Genomic DNA, 25,002 nt, shown 5'->3' on the forward strand with positions numbered 1-25,002 from the left:
ATTCTTCCTTTGCATTTTCTACCCCATTTCCACAATGGTATTTATTTCTGTCTCCTCATTTTACATTACACGTGAGTAGTTTACCCCCTGAGACACAGCCCTCCACATTTGCATAATGAGGCAGAAATACATAGAGAAAAAGAAAAAGGGGGGACAGAAATAAATACCATTGGGGAAATAAATAGGGTAGAAAATTAAAAGGAAGAATAAAACAGACAAAAATATTAAAACACACACAAATGAATACATTTAAAAAAAGTAATTAATAAATAAAGTTGAACATTATAATGGACAATAAATAAATTAGGTAATTAATACAAAGGTGAATAAATAAAGAAGCTAAATAAATATCTATATTCATTAAATAATTTAATTATTGCCTACATTTATATATTTACTGTATTTTTTGTGCATTTAATAAAATGTTTATTTATTTATTTCTGTATTTATTTCTGAATCTGTCAGGACCAGTCCTCCATAAAAATGAGCATATATGTTCCACTGTAATTACCAAAGAACATATATATCTAAATGTAGTAATTACAGAGATATTAATTAATTGGATCAGGTCGTTTTTTCTTTTTGTTGAAAAGCACGGGGACATAATGCTAATTCTATCCTGAGCGCAAACATGCTCTTCCTCCATCTCCATCACTTCTCCCATGGCTAACAGCTATAGGTGTGCTGGAAGCTGCACTGATGTTGCCAGGTACACGTCCAGTGTCTGACGCATTAAAATCCGAAACCACTATCGACACACCATATTTTTCCTGTGATTATGCTAATGTTACATTGTGAACCACATCTCCGATCTAGAAATAGATTTAGAGGCCTGATAACTTACACAAAAAGTTTGGATGAATGAAGAGGCAGACAGGAAGAGTCTGAGTCTGTATTACATTAAATATTATCTCCCAACACTGCTCCATGGAGCTTGGTGCCTTTGTTTTAGCTCTTGTTTTGTTTGTAAGGACCATTTACTATATGGTTGAGTCTCAGCTGCTCTCATCAACTCTTGTCAGCAACAGTGTCCTGCAAAAACACCAGGATATTTGATACTGGACATTTAGCAGCTAAAGAGACAGATATATATTTCTCAGCAGTTGCTGAAGTCCTGCCCTGCTTCCAGACCTGCCCACATCAACACAAATCAAATGCGTCTGGTGTTGTGCTAATTGACAATTGTATTCTGGTGTAACAACTGACTAATCAGAGCTTTGTTGACAAAATTGAGAATAGGGACCTAAATAGCTAGCTGTCTACATCCATGGAAAAACAATGACAGATTTTTGCTGATAAGAACATAGGTGTACAGCTTTTCACAGAACTAACAAAAATACATTTATTGATCATCGTTAAAAAAAACTACTTATAGTTACTGCTATCACTACTTCTAATGTCCAATGAAAATGATATCATAAATAGCAAATGTGGGATTGTTATGTAGTATGTGCAGGTTATGAGGAAACATGAAACAATGAGAAGCGGTGTGGAAATAATGTACTTTTCTCCTTTAAAACCATTCAGCAGTAATGGGATACCTCCTGCCTCTGGCACTATGCCAATGATCAATGGCCTCTAACACACTGCTGCCCATTTTGCAATGGCTGCCATAGCTCTTGCTCCACACCCTGCTATACATCACTTCCTCCTGCATTCAGACTCAGTAATGCATCATGGTCTTCCTTTGACCTTGTGGGTTTCATAATACATCACTTCCTGGTAGCCATTTCATTGCAGTTTCACCTACTTTGGGCTGAACAACTTTGAGTCAGTCAGAAACTCAGCTCCTGTTATTGGCTCACTTTGAATGGAAGCAGTTCTCGAAGGGGATGGAATGGCTGTATCACTTACTTTATAAATCTAATCTGGAATGTGTTGCTTAAACTGGAATTGCTGAACGGTAGTGTTAGTGTTAATGCACAGGGGGAAATTACTAATTGAAACAATAAAGTTAGGGAAATCCGATTAAAACTAACACAAAAGGCCACCTCAAAGGAACTGAGTTGCGGACCAATAACTTATTGTGGAAAAGATTGAGAATGAGGGAGAAGTTTCCTATTTCCACTCTTTCCCACTTTGTCCACATTGACTATTGTTGCTTTTTATCCACTACAGACATGTAAATGCAAACACTTTCAAGTCAACACAGAGTGACAAAGTTTTCTTTTCCAAAATAAGTAAGCAACATTATTGAATAACAATGTGTACACTCTGTAAATTGGGAAGCAACTTGAGAACGATACTTTTATTTCCGGATCACATTTGCCACCTGGAAGCATTTTGTTTTTAGTTTTCCATGAAGAGGGTGAAGATGGTTATTTACTGATTTAATTTGTTGCTGTTTTTTTGTCTGTTTTGCGGGCATGGAACGGGGCGTTTCCCCCTCTTTTCTAGTAGGGAGTGAAGCGACTGCACCCTCCTCTGTAAAGGCTAGCCTGCAACATCAAAGATGAAAAAGTCAGTATTCAGTATTTTTCTTTGTTTGTAATATTAATATTAAAATGAACTATTAATATTAAAATGAACTTCTCTCTTTCCTCCAAAGAAACATTCCTCCCTTTATCACTTGTTTAATTCAGAGTGATGTTGTGCACAAAGTAGCTGGGAAATTTGTGAAGTGAAAGAATGTAATTGGATGCATGTGACTGCTGTATGTACATGAGCATGAATTTATAAGTTTAGATATTTTTTCTTTTTGATACTTGTTCCCAACTTCCATAGCATATTCTGTATGTCGTTATACAACATGTCCATGTTTAAGTGAGTTTATGTTCACTGAATCCCTAACAGTAATGCTGTTTTGCTTTTGATGAGACGCCTCATGGAAAATATTCAAAACATACATGTCTTTAAGCTTTAATGTCTCTGAAATAGAATAATGATTCTCAGAACTGCCAGAGACAGACACATTACAAGTTTAGTGCTTTTTAGCTATAGCTTCTAGTGGAAAAAAATACACATGGCAATTCTTGCTTTCGACCACTGTGATAATCTTTGGATGACAACTTAACTATCCCAAAACTACTAGTTGGCATTAAGAAATTGTATTCAAAACAAAACAAGATGGTTTCCTAATTCTAATTTCTGCAGTGTAGCTGAATAGAGACTGAGGGAAAACTGGATCTGTATTGCTCTCCATGTTACAGGTACTGAGGCTCTGTTCAGACTAGCCCCTTATCACCAGATAAGAAGGTCAATATTGGACAATTCTTACATTCTGTTCCAAAATTGTTTCACGCCCAATGTCTACTTTTTTTCTACAGTATTGATTAGAATAAAATCGATTAAGCAAAACTAGAGATATTGTATAAGCCTGGCACCTACATTACTTACAATGCAACTTTGGTTCTGTTATTGTAATAATATTCTTAGGTTCAGGGATAGATTATGTTTATAGCAAATAAACTATGGTTAAGGTATTGTTCTGACTAGTTAACAAAAAGACTTGGTTAAGGTTAAGCAAAGATCATGGTAGGGCATTTCATATTATATTGTTCACGATAATTTTGGTAAAAAATTTAATTTGGCCAAAAAAACCTCATGTCGTGATAATGGCAATATTCCAACTTGTTGATGTAATAATTTCATACTGTTATGCACAGCAACAACGAGCATAGCTGAAAGTAAAATTAACATTGCTGGAGTTTTAAAAATGGGAACAACTTTAGTAGTGTGGAAGTGGTTTGGTTACAAAAGAGCAGATGTACAACAAACCACAATAATATGCAAGAAGTGCAAGAAGTGTAACAATAAACTTTTTTCCCAGTATTTTGTCACATGGTAAAGAACATCATAATCACAGAAATACCCTGAAATATTGTGATATTATTTTAAGGCTGTATTGCCCACCCTTAGATCATAGATTATAAAAATACAAACATTATATTTGAAGGTCTGTGATGGGACATCAACTCTGGTCTCCTGCAAGAAAGTCTGACATGCTACACTCTATTCACCAGCCAAGCTTCACAGCCTTACTTTCTACCTCCCTACATAAAGGACACACTGCTTCCTGCACCGATAGTGAATGTTAGCACTGGACATAAATCATGAGGAGTGAATTGTCCAATATGGATGAAATTTGTAGGATAGTGGGTAGGTTCAGACAGACATTAGTATTGCGTGAAAATAGACAGCCACCTCATTCATTTCAATGCAGAGGGCTTCAACAACAAAAAAACCCTCACCAAATCAGTGAATTGGTTACCTAGTCCTGCCCATAAAGCCTGCATCCAGATGTCTGCCATCCTCTATACAACCACACAGAGGAGTTTGGTCTAAACTCACAGGGCTTGAAAGAAACACTAATCAAAAATCATCTTTTCTATTTATGTAGAAAATAGAATTTGGGACAAGAACCACACAAAGCACAATGAATGGATTCATTAGCATTTAAACTTTTGCTCATCTGGAGACATTTTGGGTATTCACTTATCCAACCCATAATTTTATTTAATTTATCAGTCTCATCATTATAACATAAATTTGACAAGTTTGGTCTTACTAAGTTTTGTTTCAGTCAGAATGTAAGGCATGAGTTTGAGATTATCTGAGTTTTTTTATATTGAATATGGAAGGATGGGGAAAAGGGAGGACTAATTTAAAGAAAAAAGAGAAGAAAGTGTAGAGTAATAAGAAGGAAAACAAAGGCCACTGTTTTAATTAAGTAAATGAAGAGGAAATAATGGTCATAATTAATGAAGGCTTTTAGCTAGCAGCTGCACTAGGGGAGGAAGGGGGGTGTTTGAGGCGGGTGGGGGCTTTCAATTTCCATCACAAGTACTCAGCATCGAGCTTCATCTGTCTGGAATCCAAGTTTGGTTTGCTACCAATAACTTTAATTATCCCTCTCCTTCTCCTACTTTTCCTTCATTTCTGGTCTATCATTCTCTCTTTCTACTTTAATTTCCCATGGCACGTTGAAGCATGTACTAGATGGTCGTTAATCTTTGGAGGAAGTCCTTACCCACACCCACGAAAGAAAACAAATTGTACTTTCTCTTTCTCCCACATCTTCTGTGATGCTCAGTTTCTTTCTTTTTAAAGATTTTTTTTCATCTTTGATGTTAGCTGCAAAGCTAGCTAAAAACAAACATTAACCATTCGACTATCTCCCTTTGCAAAACTTGAAGAGACTGTTTCCTGTGGGAAGGAATTCTCAGTCTGGATTTCAAGCAAGTAGCTTCAGGCCAATGAAATTGATTGGGGAGTTTGAGAATAAGGCAATGTCCCTTTTTCATTTACTGAAGTGGCAAAGATTCACATTAAACATTAAAATCTCTCAAAGGGAAACACAACTCATAGGAACCTTTAGCTCATTTGTTGAATAGACTATTAATAAAGTATGTCAGCAAATGATTTATTTTATTTTTATTTACAGTTAGTAGTTAAGTTGGGTTAGTAGTTCATATGAATAGTTAGTTGACATTTTCTGTTGTAAAATTGATGTTCTGTAAAATGAAACATTTATGTGTCCGGGTACAGTGTGAGGATGCTGCACCTGCTCCATTTAATCACGATACATACAGTATCGTGCACATGCAGTCTGACACAATATTCAGACAGTCAACAGCTAAGAAATAGGAGACACACTCACCATAGTGCCCACGCTGTATGTGGCTGCAGGACCAATCGTATGGTGGTAGGGGTCTGCTGTTGCATAGACTCTGCCATAACTATAAAACAGAAAACAGGCAGAAACAGTATTTACTATGACAATAACTTCTCAAAGATGTTAACAAAAATGTAGCTGGATACACCGCAAATATCAGGGCCTGCATTTATCAGGTATATCAGGACAGTATCTCTCCAGGGAACTGAGCACAACACTAGGATTTAGATCAATCCTAACTCAGATAAGGAAATGAGTTAGAAACTCTGGGAATGTACCTTGACAAAAATACTACTTAAGCAATCATTTGCATCCACTGGATAGTCTCTTGGTCCATTCGACTACAACATCAAGACAGGGCTAGATTAACTTGCTAGGGGACCCTAGGGCAGAATTGAGCTTTGGGCTGCTATTGAACCCCTGCTACTCCCACTATCATTGAATTGTTTGTGTATCTTGTTACCTTTAAGTTCCCTTCAGGTACACACAGCAGCAAACAGCAAGAATACACATTATTATAGTTTGCCCAGAAAGCATTCAGTATTCACATTCTAGAATACTATCTGCCTCAGGTTTGCATGTCAATTAGTTTGTGGTCATTTATTTAGACACATAAAGTTCTAGGTATGGTTCTGGTTGGAGTGATTACATCCCAAACTAAAGTAAGAATGCTATCAGTATTTATTTGAACAATTTATTTAAAACTTAAAATTCTACATTTTAATTTATCTACTTTCCATATGTGTGTAAACTTAACATTCTCTTGTATTTACCACCTGCAAGGAATTTCTAACAGGTAAGGCCAGCTCTGCAGCTTTGAATGAAATTTTTTTTTATGACTCACTGGATTCACAATCAGACTTGACAATCAGATATAAAACTATATGGATTCTTGTATTAAAAACTCTAACCACCAGACATAAACCATGTACATATTGGCTTTGATTGAATAGACTTGATAATGGATAGGGAATGCCAACTAACCAAAATGAGTATCCATTAGACATTATGCATTGGGTCGTCGATTTTAACTAGGGTCCAGAGGAGAGATCTATAATCATTTCCCTTTCTCACTCACGCTAAGGACAGGCATATGGGATGAAAATGCAATCGATGTCTGCCTATAAATGTATGTTGTAAAGGTGAGAGTGTGTGATTGCAATGATTTGTTTTACCTCGTTCAATTGATGAGAAAAAGGGGACGAGTGTTTTATCTTCTGGATGATGGGGAAGGATTGCAATAAAAGTAACATCAGCCAGAGAGGAAAAAGAGAGAGAAAGGTAAGAAAATAAATGGGCAGAATGATAAGAGTAGTAGATGGGTGAAGGGAGATTATGAATAAAGAGAAAAATTAGAAAAAATTTGAAAACTGAGAGCGAAGTCATAGGAAAAAAAAAGGAAATATAGGTTTGTAAAGAGAAAAAAAATGAGAAGACAGACGTTGAATCAGGGGACACAGAGTAGGCAGGTAAAGGGAAGGACAGGATTTCTCTGATGTGTCCCATTCCTTCCCCCATGTTGTCTTCCTCTTCACCTCTTTCTCTCCTTACTGTCATCTCCACCAGTATCTCTTTCTGTCCGACTCTTGAAGCTTATTGCCAGTCTTTTTACCAGCACTGGTTTGAAACTAATCCCCTTCCTCAACATCTCTCTCCTTTTTCATTCCACCCCTCCATCCTTCTTTCTCTGATGCCACCAGACTGCTTTATTTATGTTCCTCTCTTGCTGTCTTGTTTTTTATTCTCCTCTAAAAGTAAAGGGAAGCCAACATTGGTCTGGAGGGCAAAGATAAGAGGCTGCACTACTATGTGTTAGACTACCTGTTACAGAGGGAGAGCTAAGGAAGTAATGAAGGAAGTAAGGGTAGTGTTTAGGGCTACAGAAAATAATTACTTTCCTCAATGATTAATCACTACTTTTTTGTGTATTAGTTTCAGTCCAATCTGACACACAAGTTGCTGTAATCAGTGTGACTCACTATTTTTTTTAAAATGGTAAATGATATTTACTAAATAAACACAAATAAATGTCCATAAATGAGCTCAGAAATCAGACGTTTTCTTCAATATCAATAGTAATCCAGTGATTGTTGTCTGTTTCCATGCTTAAAGTGCCAACAGAAATTGCTATTAGCTTATACAGATAAAAACCTAGAACAGTAGAATAGTACCACTGACAAGCTATTTGATGACATTCTGAGTCATTACAATATATGTCATGTCTAACTATAACAAAACATGGCACTGAAATACCGATAAACTGTTCCTCTGTGGGGCCACTAACTACGTAGAACTGATGAAAACCTATATGAATATGAATGTCATGTAATTTATGTATCCATAGGTTAGACTATTGTCTTTTGTATCTGTGTGTTCATTTCAAGATGAATGCCCTTTTGTAAAGATAATCCAGGCACTATGATGGCTCCAGGGTTGTGGGTGTTTAGGGGCCTGATCAGACGGAGCGTGCTGTGAAAAACAAAAAGCAATACGGTGCAATTTTTTAAATTGTTGCAAGGAAACCTTATTTTGCTGTGTAGTAAACTAACAGATTTGTACAATTTTGGTTAAATATGTGTATATATATATATATATATATATATATATATATATATAAATAGAAAGGTGGGGGCACTTGCCCTCCTTGTGACTGAGGGTGATAAGCTGCTCTCAAACAGTACACTGGGCGCAGGAAAACAGTGTTTCAGCACTGTGCAAATGTGGACAAACCAGACATGTTAATAGATTTTATTTATCAATTAACAAAATGCAAAGTGAGTGAACAGAAGAAAAATCTAAATCAAATCAATATTTGGTGTGACCACCTTTTGCATTCAAACAGCATCAGTTCTTCTAGGTACACTTGCACATAGTTTGTGAAGAAACTCGGCAGGTAGGTTGAACCAAACATCCTGGAGAACTCCTCACAGTCCTTCTGTGGATTTAGGCAGCCTCAGTTGCTTCTGTCAGTTAATGTAATTCCAGACAGACTGGATGATGTTGAGATCAGGGCTCTGTGGGGGCCATACCATCGCTTCCCTTGTTCCTTGTTCTTTGTTACGCTGAAGATAATTCTTCATGACTTTGGCTGTATGTTTTGGGTCTTTGGTCTATTCAGCTCAATTCAATTTTAATGAATATAGTGCCAAATGACAAAAACAATTATCTCATAGCGCTTTTAATAAAAGAGCAGTTTTAGACCAAACTCTGTGATGTTATTTACAGAAAAAAACAATTCCCACCGAGAGCAAGCACAAGGCGAAAGAAGCAAGGAAAAACTTCATTTTAAGAGCCAGAAACCTTAAGCAGAACCATGGCTCAGGGTGTGTGGCCATTTGCCTCGACCGGTTGGGGAGAGAGAGAGAGAGAGAGAGAGGGGGCAAGAGAAGGAGGGAGAGAGGGAGGGGGTAAAGGTAATAGTGGTACAGACTGAATGAACAATGATACAGATATTTATAGTAATGTTAATTGATAATAATAATAATAATAATCACAATATGACTATTAATAATAATTATAGCAAAGAGTGGGAGCAGGTGACTCGCAACCACAGATCCAGACTCCACAGCTCCAGAGCCAGAAACACCTGCAGGAAGTGATAGGAGGAGAGAGGAGAGGGACGAGAAAGCACAAGACTACCAGAAAGGGGAGAAGTTGTGTTAGTAACATGCAATAATGGGATGAAGTTGCATACAGAGGGAGAGAAAGTAGAGGAGAGAGGAGCTCAGTGCATCATGGGAAATCCCCCAGCAGTCTAGGCCAATAGCAGCATAACTAAGGGATGGTTCAGGACTAACCTGAGCCAGCCCTAACTATAAGCTTTATCAAAGAGGAAAGTCTTAAGCCTACTCTTAAATGTGGAGATGGTGTCTGCCTCCTGAACCCAAACTGGAACCTGGTTCCACAGGAGAGGAGCTTGATAGCTGAACGCTCTGGCTCCTAGTCTACTTTTGGAGACTCTAGGAACCACAAGTAACCCTGCATTCTGGGAGCGCAGTGCTCTGGTGGGGTAGTAAGGTACAATGAGCTCTTTAAGATAAGATGATGCCTGACCATTGAGAGCTTTGTAGGTAAGAAGAATGATTTTAAATTCTATTCTGGATTTTACTGGAAGCCAATGCAAAGAAGCTAAAACAGGAGAAATGTGATCTCTTTTCCTTGTTCCTGTCAGAACACGTGCTGCAGCATTCTGGATCAGCTGAAGAGTCTTAATGGACTTTTTCGAGCAGCCTGATAATAAGGAATTGCAGTAATCCAGCCTAGAAGTAACAAATGCATGGACTAGTTTTTCTGCATCATTTTTAGACAGGATGTTCCTGATTTTCGCAATATTACGTAGGTGAAAAAATGCGGTCCTTGAAATTTGCAGGATATGTCCTGATCAAAAATAACTCCAAGATTCCTCACAGTGGTGCTGGAGGCCCAGGCGATCAGATGCCTCCCTGATGGCATTGCAGGATAAATACGTATCTGCCTGTTCTTCTCAGCATTGAGGAGACCGTTCATTCTGACCTAATGACCAGCTGCCTTCTGCTTCAGCCAAATGTTTCACAAAACTCAGTTTCTGTGTTTTCATCTTATTTAAGTTGCTTGGCCTTGTTTCCATGTTGGAGGCTTTTTGGCCACAAGTCTTCCATGAAGGCCACTTCTGACCAGACTTCTCCAGACAGTAGATGCATGTAACAGGGTCCCACTGTCTTCTGTCAGTTCTGAGATGATGGCACTACTGGACATCATTCATCTGCAGCGGGTTCTTTGGCCGACCACTGCGTCTATGGTCCTTAGCATTGCCCATTTCATTGTGTTTCTTCAAAAGGGAGACAGCACATCTGGAAACCCCTGTCTGCCTTGAAATGTCTGCCGGGGAGAGACCTTGCTGATGCAGTGTAACTACCTTGTGTCTTTGCTGTGCCCAGTCTTGCCATGGTGTATGACTTTTGACAGTAAAATCTCTACAGCAGCATCACCTTGTTAGCTGAGTTTGGCTGTTCCTCACCCAGTTGTATTCCTCCTACAAAGCTGTTTCTGTTTCAGTTAATAATCATGTTTCAACCTACATATTGACTGGGTGATCTTTTGCACCTGTCTGGTATAGTTGTTTAAACACACACCTGGCAATATGTTTACAAAATACCTGACTTTGTGCAAGTGTACCTAGAAGAATCGATGCTGTTTTGAAGACAAAGGGTGGCCACAACAAATATTGATGTTATTTAGATTTTTCTTCTGTTGACTCACTTAATATACTTTGTAAATTGATAAATATTATTATTATTATTAACATATTTTTTGAAAGCATTCTTATTTTATTACAGCATATTTTACACACCTGCCTTTTGCACACAAAGCTTTTGCACATTACCGTACATGTACATGGTACCCTCAGAAAGAGGAGGAATCACTGGGAATAACGTTACCACCAGCTGGTCCTGGAGCTTTGTCTGGATAATGGTCAGTTTATGGCTTATTTTAGGATGAGCAGGGGACAGTTTCAAAATCTGCAGTCAATTGTCGGACCTGGCATCATATACAGTGGGTACGGAAAGTATTCAGACCCCTTTAAATTTTTCACTCTTTGTTTCATTGCAGCCATTTTCCAAAAATCAAAAAAGTTCATTTTATTTCTCAGTAATGTACACTCAGCACCCCATCTTGACAGAAAAAAACAGAAATGTAGAAATTTTTGCAAATTTATTAAAAAAGAAAAACTGAAATATCACATGGTCATAAGTATTCAGACCCTTTGCTCAGTATTTAGTAGAAGCACCCTTTTGATCTAATACAGCCATGAGTCGTTTTGGGAAAGATGCAACAAGTTTTTCACATCTGGATTTGGGTATCCTCTGCCATTCCTCCTAGCAGATCCTCTCCAGTTCTGTCAGGTTGGATGGTAAACGTTGGTGGACAGCCATTTTCAGGTCTCTCCAGAGATGCTCAATTGGGTTTAAGTCAGGGCTCTGGCTGGACCATTCAAGAACAGCCACGGAGTTGTTGTGAAGCCACTCCTTCGTTATTTTAGCGGTGTGCTTAGGGTCATTGTCTTGTTGGAAGGTAAACCTTCGGCCCAGTCTGAGGTCCAGAGCACTCTGGAAAAGGTTTTCGTCCAGGATATCCCTGTACTTGGCCGCATTCATCTTTCCTTCGATTGCAACCGGTCGTCCTGTCCCTGCAGCTGAAAAACACCCCCACAGCATGATGCTGCCACCACCATGCTTCACTGTTGAGACTGTATTGGACAGGTGATGAGCAGTGCCTGGTTTTCTCCACACATACCGCTTAGAATTAAGGCCAAAAAGTTCTATCTTGGTCTCATCAGACCAGAGGATCTTATTTATCACCATCTTGGAGTCCTTCAGGTGTTTTTTTAGCAAACTCCATGCGGGCTTTCATGTGTCTTGCACTGAGGAGAGGCTTCCGTCGGGCCACTCTGCCATAAAGCCCCGACTGGTGGATTGCTGCAGTGATGGTTGACTTACTACAACTTTCTCCCATCTCCCGACTGCATCTCTGGAGCTCAGCCACAGTGACCTTTGGGTTCTTCTTTACCTCTCTCACCAAGGCTCTTCTCCCCCGATAGCTCAGTTTGGCCGGACGGCCAGCTCTAGGAAGGGTTCTGGTCGTCCCAAACGTCTTCCATTTGAGGATTATGGAGGCCACTGTGCTCTTAGGAACCTTAAGTGCAGCAGAAATTTTTTTGTAACCTTGTCCAGATCTGTGCCTTGCCACAATTCTGTCTCTGAGCTCTTCAGGCAGTTCCTTTGACCTCATGATTCTCATTTGCTCTGACATGCACTGTGAGCTGTAAGGTCTTATATAGACAGGTGTGTGGCTTTCCTAATCAAGTCCAATCAGTATAATCAAACACAGCTGGACTCAAATGAAGGTGTAGAACCATCTCAAGGATGATCAGAAGAAATAGACAGCACCTGAGTTAAATATGAGTGTCACGGCAAAGGGTCTGAATACTTATGACCATGTGATATTTCAGTTTTTCTTTTTTAATAAATTTGCAAAAATTTCTACATTTCTGTTTTTTTCTGTCAAGATGGGGTGCTGAGTGTACATTACTGAGAAATAAAATGAACTTTTTTGATTTTTGGAAAATGGCAGCAATGAAACAAAGAGTGAAAAATTTAAAGGGGTCTGAATACTTTCCGTACCCACTGTATATAGCCTCTTACTACGGGGTGTCTGTTGGTCTTGTCGAGTGGCTGAGCATTTGCTTGGGTAAAATTTTGTTTGTTTTAACATCAATGTTGTATTTTGGCTTTAGGCTCAGTCTACTCTTTCTCTAACAGCAGACTGATGTTCTGACAGCTGATGTGAGACTTTTTACTTTGTAACTAGCTAAACGTTACAATGATCATGTTTCTAAAAGTATGCTACTAGTTAACTATTACTTAAATGAATTTTAAATGAATGAAAACAACTTACCCAAAATCTAAAGCACCGCACTAATTTGATTCCAGACCTACAGTTTTCTGTTCATATCATGCTGGGGAAATTCATATAGCGCCAGCATCCAGAATCAGCCATCTGATTGGACAATGGGGGAAAAACAGCAATGACATCAGGTGCTTTTCTGCTCTGAGCTGGAGTTTATTCAACTCGAGTGCTCATCTAAAACACCAGGCAACCAGGGTGCCTTAGCAGCTCACAAAACACTTACTGCCTATACAGAACCTCAGGAAAAAGACGCCTCTCACTGCAAAAACGCTTTCTGTCTGATCGTTGCTTAAGGGTTGTTTCAGAGCTAGTGCTGTTTGAGAAATGATGGAAGACAGACAAGGTGAATTTAATGGTCAATAGTAATCTGTTTGCTTCCTTTTACCTGGTCTCAAGTGTAGATAGCGGTAGTTTAGTTGTAGTCTGGTGTGTGTATGTCTGTGTGTGTGTGTACTCTAAGGAGACACATATAATTTCTCAATCCCCAGCCCATCCACTCTGTATAAGACCTTTCTTATCCGACAATAGTCTAAAAGATGAAATGGGAGTGGAGGGGGATATACTAGCCATCAGCCAAAGATAGAACAAATAATAATAACTGAGAAAGAGAAAAGGTGCGTGAAAAAGAAATAGGAAGGAAAAAAGTCTCATGGAGAGAGACGTGCCCCTTCACCTGCTCCTCTGTTCTGTTCATAATTCTCCCAAGCATGCCCCTTGCTGCTTGCCTCTGATAAATCTTCCATTATCAGTAGGCCTACAGGCTCCTGCTGTGGCTGGTTCTTATCAACCCTGACTTGCCCAATCTTCCTCAGATTAGCTCCCCAAGCACCTTAATACACACACAACTAGACAACAGTAGTATCACGTGCGTGCAACACTCACACACATGAGCGCGCACACACATACACATGAGCGCGCACACACATACACATGTGCGCGCACACACACACACGTGCGCGCACACACACACACACACACACACACACACACACACACACACACTTTAACAATTTATTTATGTCACATACACAAGTACACAAATACTGGAGGTGCAGCAGAGAACACCCATAAGACTGTGGACCAGCAGCCCAGATCTCCACAGTACAAAGCACACAGCAGTTCTCAGGGGTATGAGTAGCAGCCTCTCCTCCATATAGGATGGCTACCATTGATCTTGTGGACTTGGTAAATTGTCTTTAGTTCTGGTCCTCATCTGTCCAGGTGAGCCTCCGTGGAGATTTTGGGCTGTATATAGTACAACAACATCTGCTCCTGGTGCCTGTACCACAAAGCAAGATTAGTGGCCTAGACAGTTTTCTTGGGGATTAACTCAAGTTTCTGGTATAATAAAGCTGGCTCACTGTTAACTGGAGGGAATCACCATCGTAACCTGTACTGCAGGACTAACCTGCTCCAGAGTGGGTCAACCTCAGAGGATCAGATCAGCAGATTCCGTTGAGACATTTTATAAGGCATTTGTTTATTTTTTGATTGTCTGTACTTTTCCTGTTTGCACCAAAATGTCACTATAGGAAATAATACATTTACTGTATTCTCCACTATGGAACATGGTGAAAATGTTTAAATTGCAGACCATATTTAAAAAGGCTTATTCATTAATTTAGAGTCTTTCCACCAGTATTTGGATATCATTCCTATTGTTTCTACTTCTTCTTATTGTACTGTAATATCAACAGGTATCACTGTTTCATACTATGAACGCCTATGAAATCTATCACATTAACATGCCCTTGCTCAGACTAGAAAGGAGTAAGCTGAGCCAGTTGATAACCAGCTTCATGATACCAGTCATGCAGGATCACCAATCCACAGGGGCGTTTTTGGACATGAGGGGCTGGGCTGCTTCCCAGCATTGATGCAGTTATCAGTTTCTCTTCCATGATTACAGGCAAACACAAACACTTCCTTGCTGCACCTTATTAGACAAATGCTTTCATTCTGGGCTGTCTGCTCCTGGATTTAAAACTGGATTGTTTGGAAACTTTTATCTTTTTATCTTAAATTACAAAAATAGTTCACCGATATGTGTTTATGAAAACATTCTAGACAAGTAACAAGCCACACAGTTGTTAATTCTTTCTTTATTTTAGATCAACAATGGTTAGTTTTTAAAAAAAAAAAGTTTTTCAGGAGTTTCCAGGGTTGGTGAGCTGGATGCCCCTGATTAGCAAAAAGTAGCCTAGACCTTTAGTGATTTCTACTCTGCATATGACCATCCAGAGCTGTTGCTAATATCCAAATGGTTTTAAGGTGACATTACACTACCTGATTTACAGTCAATGGTAAACTAAATAGGTTTACTTTTAGGCTGGATTACTGCAATTCTTTATTATTGGGCTGCTCGAATAAGTCTCTTTACACTCTCCAGCTGATCCAGAGTGCTGTAGCATGTGTACTGACAAGAAGCAGGAAAAGAGATCATATTTGCACCGATGAGTGCTGAACCATTCCTTAGTTATGCTGCTATAGGCCTACACTGCCGGGAGACTTCCTATGATGCACTGACCTCCTCTCTCCTCTTCTCCCTCTCCATCTGTATGCATTCTTATCCCATTAGTGCATGTTACTAACTCGACTTCTTCTCTTTCCCGTTGTCTTGTAATTTGTCCCTCTCCTATCACTTTCTCTAGGTGTTTCTGGCTCTGGAGCTGTTGGATCTGTATTTATTGTGTTTCACACAGGTATGTAAGCTCCTTATGTTATTCTGTGAAGCACATTTGTTTTGGATTGATTCAATTTCAATCTCTTTTACACATTCTTTAAATATTATTATATTTCTATACATGTCTGTTCACCAGTGAGTGGAAAATAGTTTTGAAGAGAATATTGTAGTTTATTTTGTTTCACACAAAGAAAACAATAATATGAAGCCGCTTCTGTTCCTGCAATTGTAAAAAAGTGCAATTGTTCCATGAGTGATCTACAAGACATCATCACATTGAGTGTCGGATTCACTGCTTTTAGTGAGTTAAGAAGGAACTGAGCCACCGTCCATAAAAATGCCTTTGCACATCTCTGGTGAGGTTTTAAGGCAGGTATGGTATCCAATGTGTTTTGAGAAATGTTCAATGTGAATACATTCATAACTACTGACAATGAAACAGAGTACCTTTAAGTGATCCTCAGAAGGGTAAAGGAAACCAACGTACCTGTCACTGTATGCAGCTGCAGCATTACCAGCTGGTTGGGCATATCTGTAAGCTGCATACCCTCCCTGAGCAGAGACAGAGGAATGCAATATCAGCTCAAATTAGGAACTCAAGACCGTCACCAAAATGATGCTAATACAACAATTAACTTTAGGTAAAGGTACAGGTAAGGGAAAGCATTAGATCAAATGCTCAAGACACTCAGTACCACATTAGTTTCTTGATTGAAAATAGTGAATAACTAGATTTTGACTTACATATATTTCTGCCCCATAAAAGCCATCCTGGTAGACCACACTGTTGACAGAGATATCAAACATTAAGCATTTTTTTCAGCATTGAAGTAAAATGAAATGAAAGGGAAATGTTTTAGGTAAGAATCTTGTAACTAAAGAAATACAAGTACCAAATGAATTTCCTGTCTGTCCTGACATTGTGTCGGTAGTTCACATCAACTAAAATGTAATGTGTAGGAGATTCAGTTGGTGTTTATGTAAGCGGGTTTAAGTCTTGAGAGATAGCTCTAATCAATTATTACAAGCTAACTAAATAATTAGTAATTTAGCTGATGTTTTTATCCAAAGCAATTTTTGCTATATATGTCAGAGGTCACACGCCTCTGGAGCAACTAGGTGTTAAGTGTCTTGCTGTGGAACACCATTGGTGGATGTCGTAGTGAGAACTGAACCAGGGTCTCCCACACTAGAGGCATATGTCTTATCCACAGTGCCATCACCATACCTAAGCTAATTCAGACAACTCCAACTCAGGGTTTTCACCCAGAGAATTTACAGTAAGTACAGTATCAGAAGTGATTGTCCCACCTATTGTCTCCACCTCTCTACAAGAGGGTTCCCATTTCAAACATAAACCTACAAGTTCACCAGGTGCCCTAGTTTTCTAACGCAGTGCGCCATGGTATTCACCCAGCCCCCGCAAACCTTTTCATTGGACCAATCAATGGTACGTAACATTTTAGTATTATTAAGAGGGAGAGCGCTGACCTGGGCTGAGGCTGTGAATGTGAGTTCTCCATTTTCTGCCATGACTTTGGGGGAGTTTGACGCCATGATACAGGAGGTTTTTGATCAACCAGATCACTGTGGTGATGCTGCTAGTCGCCTGCTAGACCTGCAGCAGGGGTCTAGGAGTGTCGACGACTACTCGGTAGAGTTCGGAACACTGGCCGCTGACACCAGCTGGACTGTATTGGCCGCCCTGAGAGAGGTCTACCGGAAGGGCATAAATGAGAGGATTATGAGAGTTGGCTTCTAGAGATGACCCCTCAAACCTAAATTCTCTGCTTTCATTGGCTATACGCTTTGACAACTGCCTGTGTGAGCGACGCAGGGAACAAAGTACCCAGTCTATAACCACCTCTCTCTCTCGCCATCCGCTAGCCTTCACTCCTGTTCACCACGAGGTTTAAGTCCCTGCACGGCCACCAGCTGCTAGTTCAGAACGTGAACCCATGTAGTTGGGCCGGGCTCGCCTGTCTCCAGCAGAGCGCCTCCGCCTAAGGAATTCTGGTGAGTGACTCCCAGCCACCTTGTGCACCCCACACTTACCCCTGCCTGTCTTAATCTTAGTGGAACTTTTTGGACTGCTCAGGAAGGTTTTTCCACAGAACTGCTCTCAGAACCCAGTACAGCCAGGGCCTTGGATGGTCCTATTTCACCCACAACACTGTCCCCACTGAGTTAGTTTTGTCCAGCAACCATCATGAGAGCATCCCCTATTTCTACATTTATTTATGTCAACTGTATGTTTGTCTACGTGTAGCACCTTATCACCAAAGCAAATTCCTCACATGTGTAAAACACTAATTGGCAATAAATCTCCTTCTGATTCTGATTCTCCTGCAGAGGGAGCCATTACCCAACTCAGCCCAGAATCGCCTGATCTGTCCAATGTCCCATCTGAGTATCATGATCTGAAAAGAGGATCTAGCTGTGTCTCTTCCACCACATAGGCCCTCGACTGCAAAATTAAACTGCTCCCTGGCGCACCACATCCTGCCAGACTTTACAGCATTTCCCACCATGAGAGAGAGGCGACGGAGAACTATATCAGTGACTCTCTAAAAGCAAGCCTGATACATCCATCCTCTTCCCCTTTTGGAGCTGGGTTCTTTTTTGTGCAATGTCTCAACAACATACCCATCAAAAACAAATATCCTCTGCCTCTGCAAGAGGCTCTTAGTTAAAGCTGAAAAATGTAAGTTCCACTTCAAATCCGTAAGTTTCCTGGGCTACATCATTGAGAGCAGGCAGATGAAGGCAAACCTGAAGATGCGCTGAGGGCCCATTTCTACAGGCATTTCATTAGGGACTACAGCAAGGTAGCAGCTCAACTCACACAGCTTACCTCGGTTAAGAACACTTATTCCTGGACCCCTGAGGCACAAGTAGTCTTTTCCAAACTCAAGACTCACATCCGCCCCCGTTCTAGCCAATCCAGATCCTGCTAAGCAGTTTATTATGGAAGTAGATGCATCAGACAGTGGGGTGGGGGCCATTCCAATCTAGATTGGAAAATGCACCCTTGTGACTTTTTCTCTCTTTGCTTAAGTCCGGCCGAGAAATTATGATGTGGGCAACAGAGAGCTACTAGCGGTCAAGCTAGCTCTTGAAGAGTTGGTTAGAGGGCACAGAGCAACCAGAGAAATAAAACCCCAACTCAACTTCCAGTCAGCGTCAGATCGTCCGTTAACCCACAGTGGTAACAAGCGCTAAGGCCCAGATCTAGTTTCTAGATTGTAAGAGTTTCTTTGATCCAGTTTGTGAGCTTGTACTGACTGCCTGTGTTTTTTGCTTCTACTCAGATCTCAGCTCCGAGTGTGAAGATGCTGCTTGCCAGTCCTGTCCTGAGGGTTTTGAGCTCTGATTTCATCAGTCTGCCTGCTCTCTGCCCCCAGCACACTGTCAATAAATCTATCTAAGTTTGAACCTAACCCGCCTTGTGTCCACTCTTGGATCCTCTCAGCTGCCATACCAGTGAACTCTTCATCTGGGGTCAGGATCAAGTCCAGGGTCTATATTTTTCCTCTTTGAATATTAATCCATCTTTGTTGTTGTAATGTTGTCACTTGGTCAAATGGTCTACCCATATTTAAACAGTCAAACATTGACTTTGCCTACCACCAATAGTGTTACCATGCTCAATGAGATCTGTATAAATATTTGGTACAATTTAAGATTAATTTTTCTGGATCAACTAAGTAGAATTGGATGATTTCCAATGGCACACCTGACTATATTTTCTGAGCATGGCACAGTGGTTGAAAAACAAGGCTTCCAAATAACTTCATTAGCCTTTTTTGTAACAAAATGTGGCTTTTGTCTGTACTGCTGCCTGGTGTTTCGGAAAATACTGCTCCAGACTATATTTCAGCAAATAAAGCCTCTGTGCATGCTTGTAGCTCATATACCACCTTCACAATGCTTTCTTGAGAGAGCATAAATAAAGACACAAATAAATGCATTTTGGGTGGTGTACGACTGTCCACATTCATGTGGATCTATGTGGATGTTTGTGGACAAGAGCCAGTGATGAAATTTACATCATATCCAGACATCAACCCTTGAGTAACCTGGATGCATCATACATTTTCACTAATGGTCATACCAAACTCATAATTAGCGCACATCAGTGCTACATTTCACTCAGTTTGAAGCTACTTCACATCCAAACCAAGCAGCACAATGTATTCTCTTTCAATGATGTATTTATTCTTTATTTTTCAAAATAAAACATTATGAGCAGTTTTAGTTTTTTGTTGTGTAAAACTATATCACAATCCTGGTCTGAGTGTGTCTGTAGGTTTTGAGTTTGTGTTGTTGATGCTTATTTTGGTCTGTTTCCCTATAATGTTTGGAGTTTGCCTGTGTTATTCAGCTAGTAAGTCTGCTTGATCTTTTCTGCGTTTTGAGCTTGACTGCTTGGCTGCTTCCTGTTTTTTTCTTGTCTTGTGTTTAGTTGCTGACGTCTTGTGTTCAGTCTCCCTGTTTGCTGTTCTGGATTTACCTTAACGTCATGGACTGTATGGTTTTTGCGCTGTATGGATTCAGCCTTGCTTGGACTTTTCTCTGCACCATTTCGTGTGTGCCTTAAGTTCTGTAAGTGTGAAATAAACATTTGCATGCACACACACATTTGGGCTCAAACCTGTCAATCACTCGACAGTTCCTGCTAAACTGCTAAAAGCTTGATCAAAGAAAATTTATTTGCATTACCACTATACAATAAATGACTAATTGAGTTGTTCCATGTGGTTAACTGTGCCATTCGTCCAGTAATCTTTTGTCTTTCAACCCTAAAATGCGCTCTCAGACAGTTATTCTCTTTTTCTTTCTCCATTTATGCCCATTCACTTGGTCTTTTGCTTTCTCAGAAGCAGGCACACTGGAGTGTGCAGGACAGGTTATAACAATCCATTCACAGCTGAATTAAAAAACGACATATTAGAAAAAAAGAGACTAATTTGGCCATTCTGGAATCAAAGAGCAATTTTCTGTACTATTACAAGATGGCCTTTTTGTTTTTCACTCACCCTTCTCCTGTTACTACATGTGTGTATGTATAGGTTTGTGTGTGTGTGTTTCAGCTTTTGTGTTTGAGTAACACTGTGAACTCGATTTGTGCAGTAACGTGTTTTCAGTGTTGGAGATCTGTCATTCAGTGTTTATTTGATTATGTGTGTTTGTTTCAGTTTTGTGTGTGTGTGTGTATGTGTGTGTGTGTGTGCGTGTTAGCAGCCACTCACGCTCCATAGGCAGGGATAGGTGGAGGAGGAGGTGCAGTGCGGAATGTGTTGTAAACAGCACGGCCCCTCCCTCTCAAATGGGCCCCTCTATAAGTCATGGCTGCTGCTGTACTGTGGTATGGAAACCCTGTCACTAAGAGAGAGACATTCAAACACAGAGAGGAGAGAAGTACAATATGTTGCTACATTAATGTTTTTATTTTTATGCAATAAAATCACTCCTAAACATTTAAAAGATATGGCTACCATTATGCTATGCTTATTGTCTACAAATCCCTGAAAAGACTGAAATCAAAAATGTGTTAATCTCTAAAAATGACTCTCAAACATATTTTTCTTTTTATAAATACTCAGTATTTTTTTAAAACAGCTGTAGTTTTGACAAACATTATGCAAACAGGAGGAACATTGTTGGGGACTATTTTCAGCTGCATATTAAGACATATTATAACATGTCACCCAGTACAACGGTGTAAAAAACAATGGACAGAGAATAAAATATATTGGACTTTGGATAAACATACAGTACTTACTCGTAGAATACATAAATTATTAGTTTGGGCCTGTACATGGGGTTTGTGGACCACCAGATCCACAAAAAGAAACCTTAACGGAAACATTGGAAATTAAGGTGTGACTGATGTGGATTTGGAAGTTGCCATGTTTTGTACTTCACTAAATTCACTAAAATGTATAAAATAAGACAAGATCTGTCCCTCAAATTAATTACTTTTCTAAAAGGAAACACACATTAGCAGCATCTTGACTCTTAGCTCAGGACTTTTTTAGATTGTTTCACGGACAACAAAGATGAGAAGATTTCCACTCTTGTGCCTTACAGATAATAAATGTTTCTGTTTTAAAGATATGATGGTGAAGTTTTTCTAAATAAATACAGTAACTCACAGGGCACTTCTCATCAAATATAGGACATGAAAGATCATTCTGACACTAATAAAAGTGATGGATTGATTGTGTTTAAACAAATGAAAGAACATGTCCTAAATGAAGATATTCTACTGATTTAGACAAAAGTAATGAGTCTTAATTTTGGTCAAAATTAAAAAGATCGATCACACCTGCAACTTGAGCAAATTCAAATGTGTTTACTTCTGAAGAACTGGACAGGATAAAGCAAAACAAAAGGATGCAGGGATAGGTAGGATGGAACAACAGGATATGTTCATGGGATAAAAGACTGATGGAGAGAGCTGAGCTGGCAGAGACAGTAAGAGAGGCACTGTGTGGAGGTTCAGCTCAGTGTTTGGCAGCAGGGACACAAAGCAGATGGCCTGTATTTTTTGGAGTGGTAGTTTCAGTCTATGGCCATCCTTCATTATGCATATACACACAAACACACACAAGGGTCACTCTTACAGGCACGGGTTGGCATGGTGATGTGATGTAATGTGAGCTGGTTCAGCAAGGCCTTCACAATCACGCACACGCAAACACAAACACACACATGCTTGTTGCATGAACCCAATGCATTCCCTAGCCTCTTACCCTAATCTTAACCATCAAACCTAAATGCCTAAACTTAACCCCAACCCTACCCCTAACCTTAGACTAATTGTAACCTGAACCCCAAAACCATGTCTTCACCGTCAAAAAACATATGGGGACCCTTTTTGTCCCCCGGAGACTTGAGTCCCCTTTGGTTGGTGTGCATTCAGGTTAGTCTCCACTGGATATAAGCACATAAAACACATGCACATGCACACGCACACACACACACACACACACACACACACGTGCGTCAGGATTCAGGACTGTGTGCAATCCCTGCTAAACAACGTAGATTAGTTCTCTGGATTCTGGGCATTCATGTCTTTTGAAGTGGCATCTATAAATTATGCACCCAACATGATATTCTGATGTGCAGAATATATAAATTGCACAGTTGGAAGAAACAAATTGCAAATAAATAATACACAAGCATGATTTTAAAAACACTGAGGCTCCCAGTCCCCACCCACTCTGAAAACTTTTACACCAAAGATAAAGTTTACATTTTTCAGTTAAATTGTTAGTTTTTCTCAATTGTATGTACACTAACACTGATCACGTACCAACTGTCTGAACTAATTCTACTATAATGCATGCGCACATTTATTAATAAAATCTCACATGGAACACAGTACCATTCAAAACATGAAAACATTTCTTTGACTTTCTTGCCTTTGACTCCGCACATACGCAAACAAATGTTCAGTTAGCAATCAGAGCTTTAGCAATGAAAGGGCCACAGGTGAGCTCTGTTTTGGAGCACGGATGCCAACATACTGTAGGAGAGAGATGCCTAGCGAGACGACTGAGAGAATGAGTAGGAGGAAGAGCTAGACCAAGGACAGCCATAATCTCTAATGGGCTTATCCCTCATTAGGGAGACTGGGCAGAGAGTACAACCAATCTTGAGCATTTTCACAGTAGCATCTGTCGTTCAGAATGTGTAAGAAACCTACTCTCATTACAGTATTGGAGTACTGCATATCAATACTGTACTCAATGATTACTGTAGTACACCATAGTAAGTAGACTGTAGTACTGTCAACAGTACAGTATTTTACTTTATTTGGAAAGATTTCCACGACAAGGTGGTGTAGGGAACAACTTTTGTCTCCTGGACGGATAGAGATTAAGGTGCCAACTCACCAGAAGTGGAAATTAACTCATTCACACACCAATGGCACAGCCATTTGAGGCGTAGGCGTCGGGGGTGCTGTGGGGTTGGTGACAGCCTTGCCTGATCTGGGGTGGGTCGGGGGGGTCGGGGCTTGTGGCTTTTGCTCATTTCTGGGCGGGTGGTGTGTCCCTGGGCCTGGGGGCCCGTTGTCTCCTCTCCTCGCCTGGGCCCTCTTCGGCAGTGGTGGGGCTCCCGCTGCTTCCCCCTGCCAGCTCTCTCACAGTAGAGGCATTCAGGAGTCTCTGGGGCGCATTGCCGGTGTTGTCGGGGTAGGTTTTGGTGCTCCTCCTTGGGGGTGCTTGACTGGGGGGGCGTGGCCCCCGTCCAGGGATGAGATCGGCCTCGGGGGCTGCTGGCACTGCCTGCACTCTGGGGAGGGATGTGTCTGGCGGGGAGGGATGCCTTCTCCCGCGTTATTGCTCCCCGGCGGCAGGGAGCTTCCCGGCACGGCTTTTCCCGGGTACAGCTTCCCCCGGGACATGCGGTCTGGGGTCCTTTGTGCTTTGGGGGGTCGCAGGGTGCCCTGGCTTATGGGGGTGGGGGTCTCTGCACGGGTTGAGCCGGTTGCGGTTTGGAGGGCTGCGGTGGGATTGTAGGGCGATTGTCGATGCATCTTGATGCATTGTGCTTTTTCCCTGGGCAGGGTCTCTGAATGGCTGCTGGGCGTTTAGTTTGTGCATTGGAGTCCGGGGGAGGCATTTCCTCGTTGGCTTGGAGGGACCAGTTTGCGTCCCTGTTTTGCTTCGTTGGCCTCGGATCCGTGCTTCCCCATTTCTCTGTCGGCCAGTTGTTGGACCCCTCTGGATACTGAGGTACAGTGGGTACGGAAAGTATTCAGACCCCTTTAAATTTTTCACTCTTTGTTTCATTGCAGCCATTTTCCAAAAATCTAAAAAGTTCATTTTATTTCTCAGTAATGTACACTCTGCACCCCATCTTGACAGAAAAAAACAGAAATGTAGAAATTTTTGCAAATTTATTAAAAAAGAAAAACTGAAATATCACATGGTCATAAGTATTCAGACCCTTTGCCGTGACACTCATATTTAACTCAGGTGCTGTCTATTTCTTCTGATCATCCTTGAGATGGTTCTACACCTTCATTTGAGTCCAGCTGTGTTTGATTATACTGATTGGACTTGATTAGGAAAGCCACACACCTGTCTATATAAGACCTTACAGCTCACAGTGCATGTCAGAGCAAATGAGAATCATGAGGTCAAAGGAACTGCCTGAAGAGCTCAGAGACAGAATTGTGGCAAGGCACAGATCTGGACAAGGTTACAAAAAAATTTCTGCTGTACTTAAGGTTCCTAAGAGC

At 40.5% G+C, this 25,002-nt stretch overlaps 1 protein-coding gene across 5 annotated transcripts in view; it reads right to left on the bottom strand.

Annotated features, from left to right (window-relative positions):
* rbfox3a (RNA binding fox-1 homolog 3a) overlaps positions 1-25,002 on the bottom strand; it is a 330,750-nt gene that overhangs the window by 14,750 nt on the left and 290,998 nt on the right. For 3 of the 5 annotated variants that reach the window (XM_038736119.1, XM_038736118.1, XM_038736120.1), the window contains 4 exons: positions 20,996-21,128; positions 16,488-16,527; positions 16,231-16,295; positions 5,600-5,678 (listed from right to left, as the gene is read on the bottom strand). In XM_038736119.1, the coding sequence (XP_038592047.1) occupies positions 5,600-5,678; positions 16,231-16,295; positions 16,488-16,527; positions 20,996-21,128 (317 nt within the window). Of the gene's footprint in view, positions 1-5,494; positions 5,679-16,230; positions 16,296-16,487; positions 16,528-20,995; positions 21,129-25,002 lie in introns of those variants that run through there. The other 2 variants (XM_038736117.1, XM_038736121.1) reach the window with 2 other exon arrangements.

This window comes from Micropterus salmoides, unplaced genomic scaffold (genome assembly GCF_014851395.1).
Source record: "Micropterus salmoides isolate LMB-PRFRI ecotype aquatic unplaced genomic scaffold, ASM1485139v1 Ms_hic_scaffold_21, whole genome shotgun sequence".
Taxonomy (NCBI): domain Eukaryota; kingdom Metazoa; phylum Chordata; class Actinopteri; order Centrarchiformes; family Centrarchidae; genus Micropterus; species Micropterus salmoides.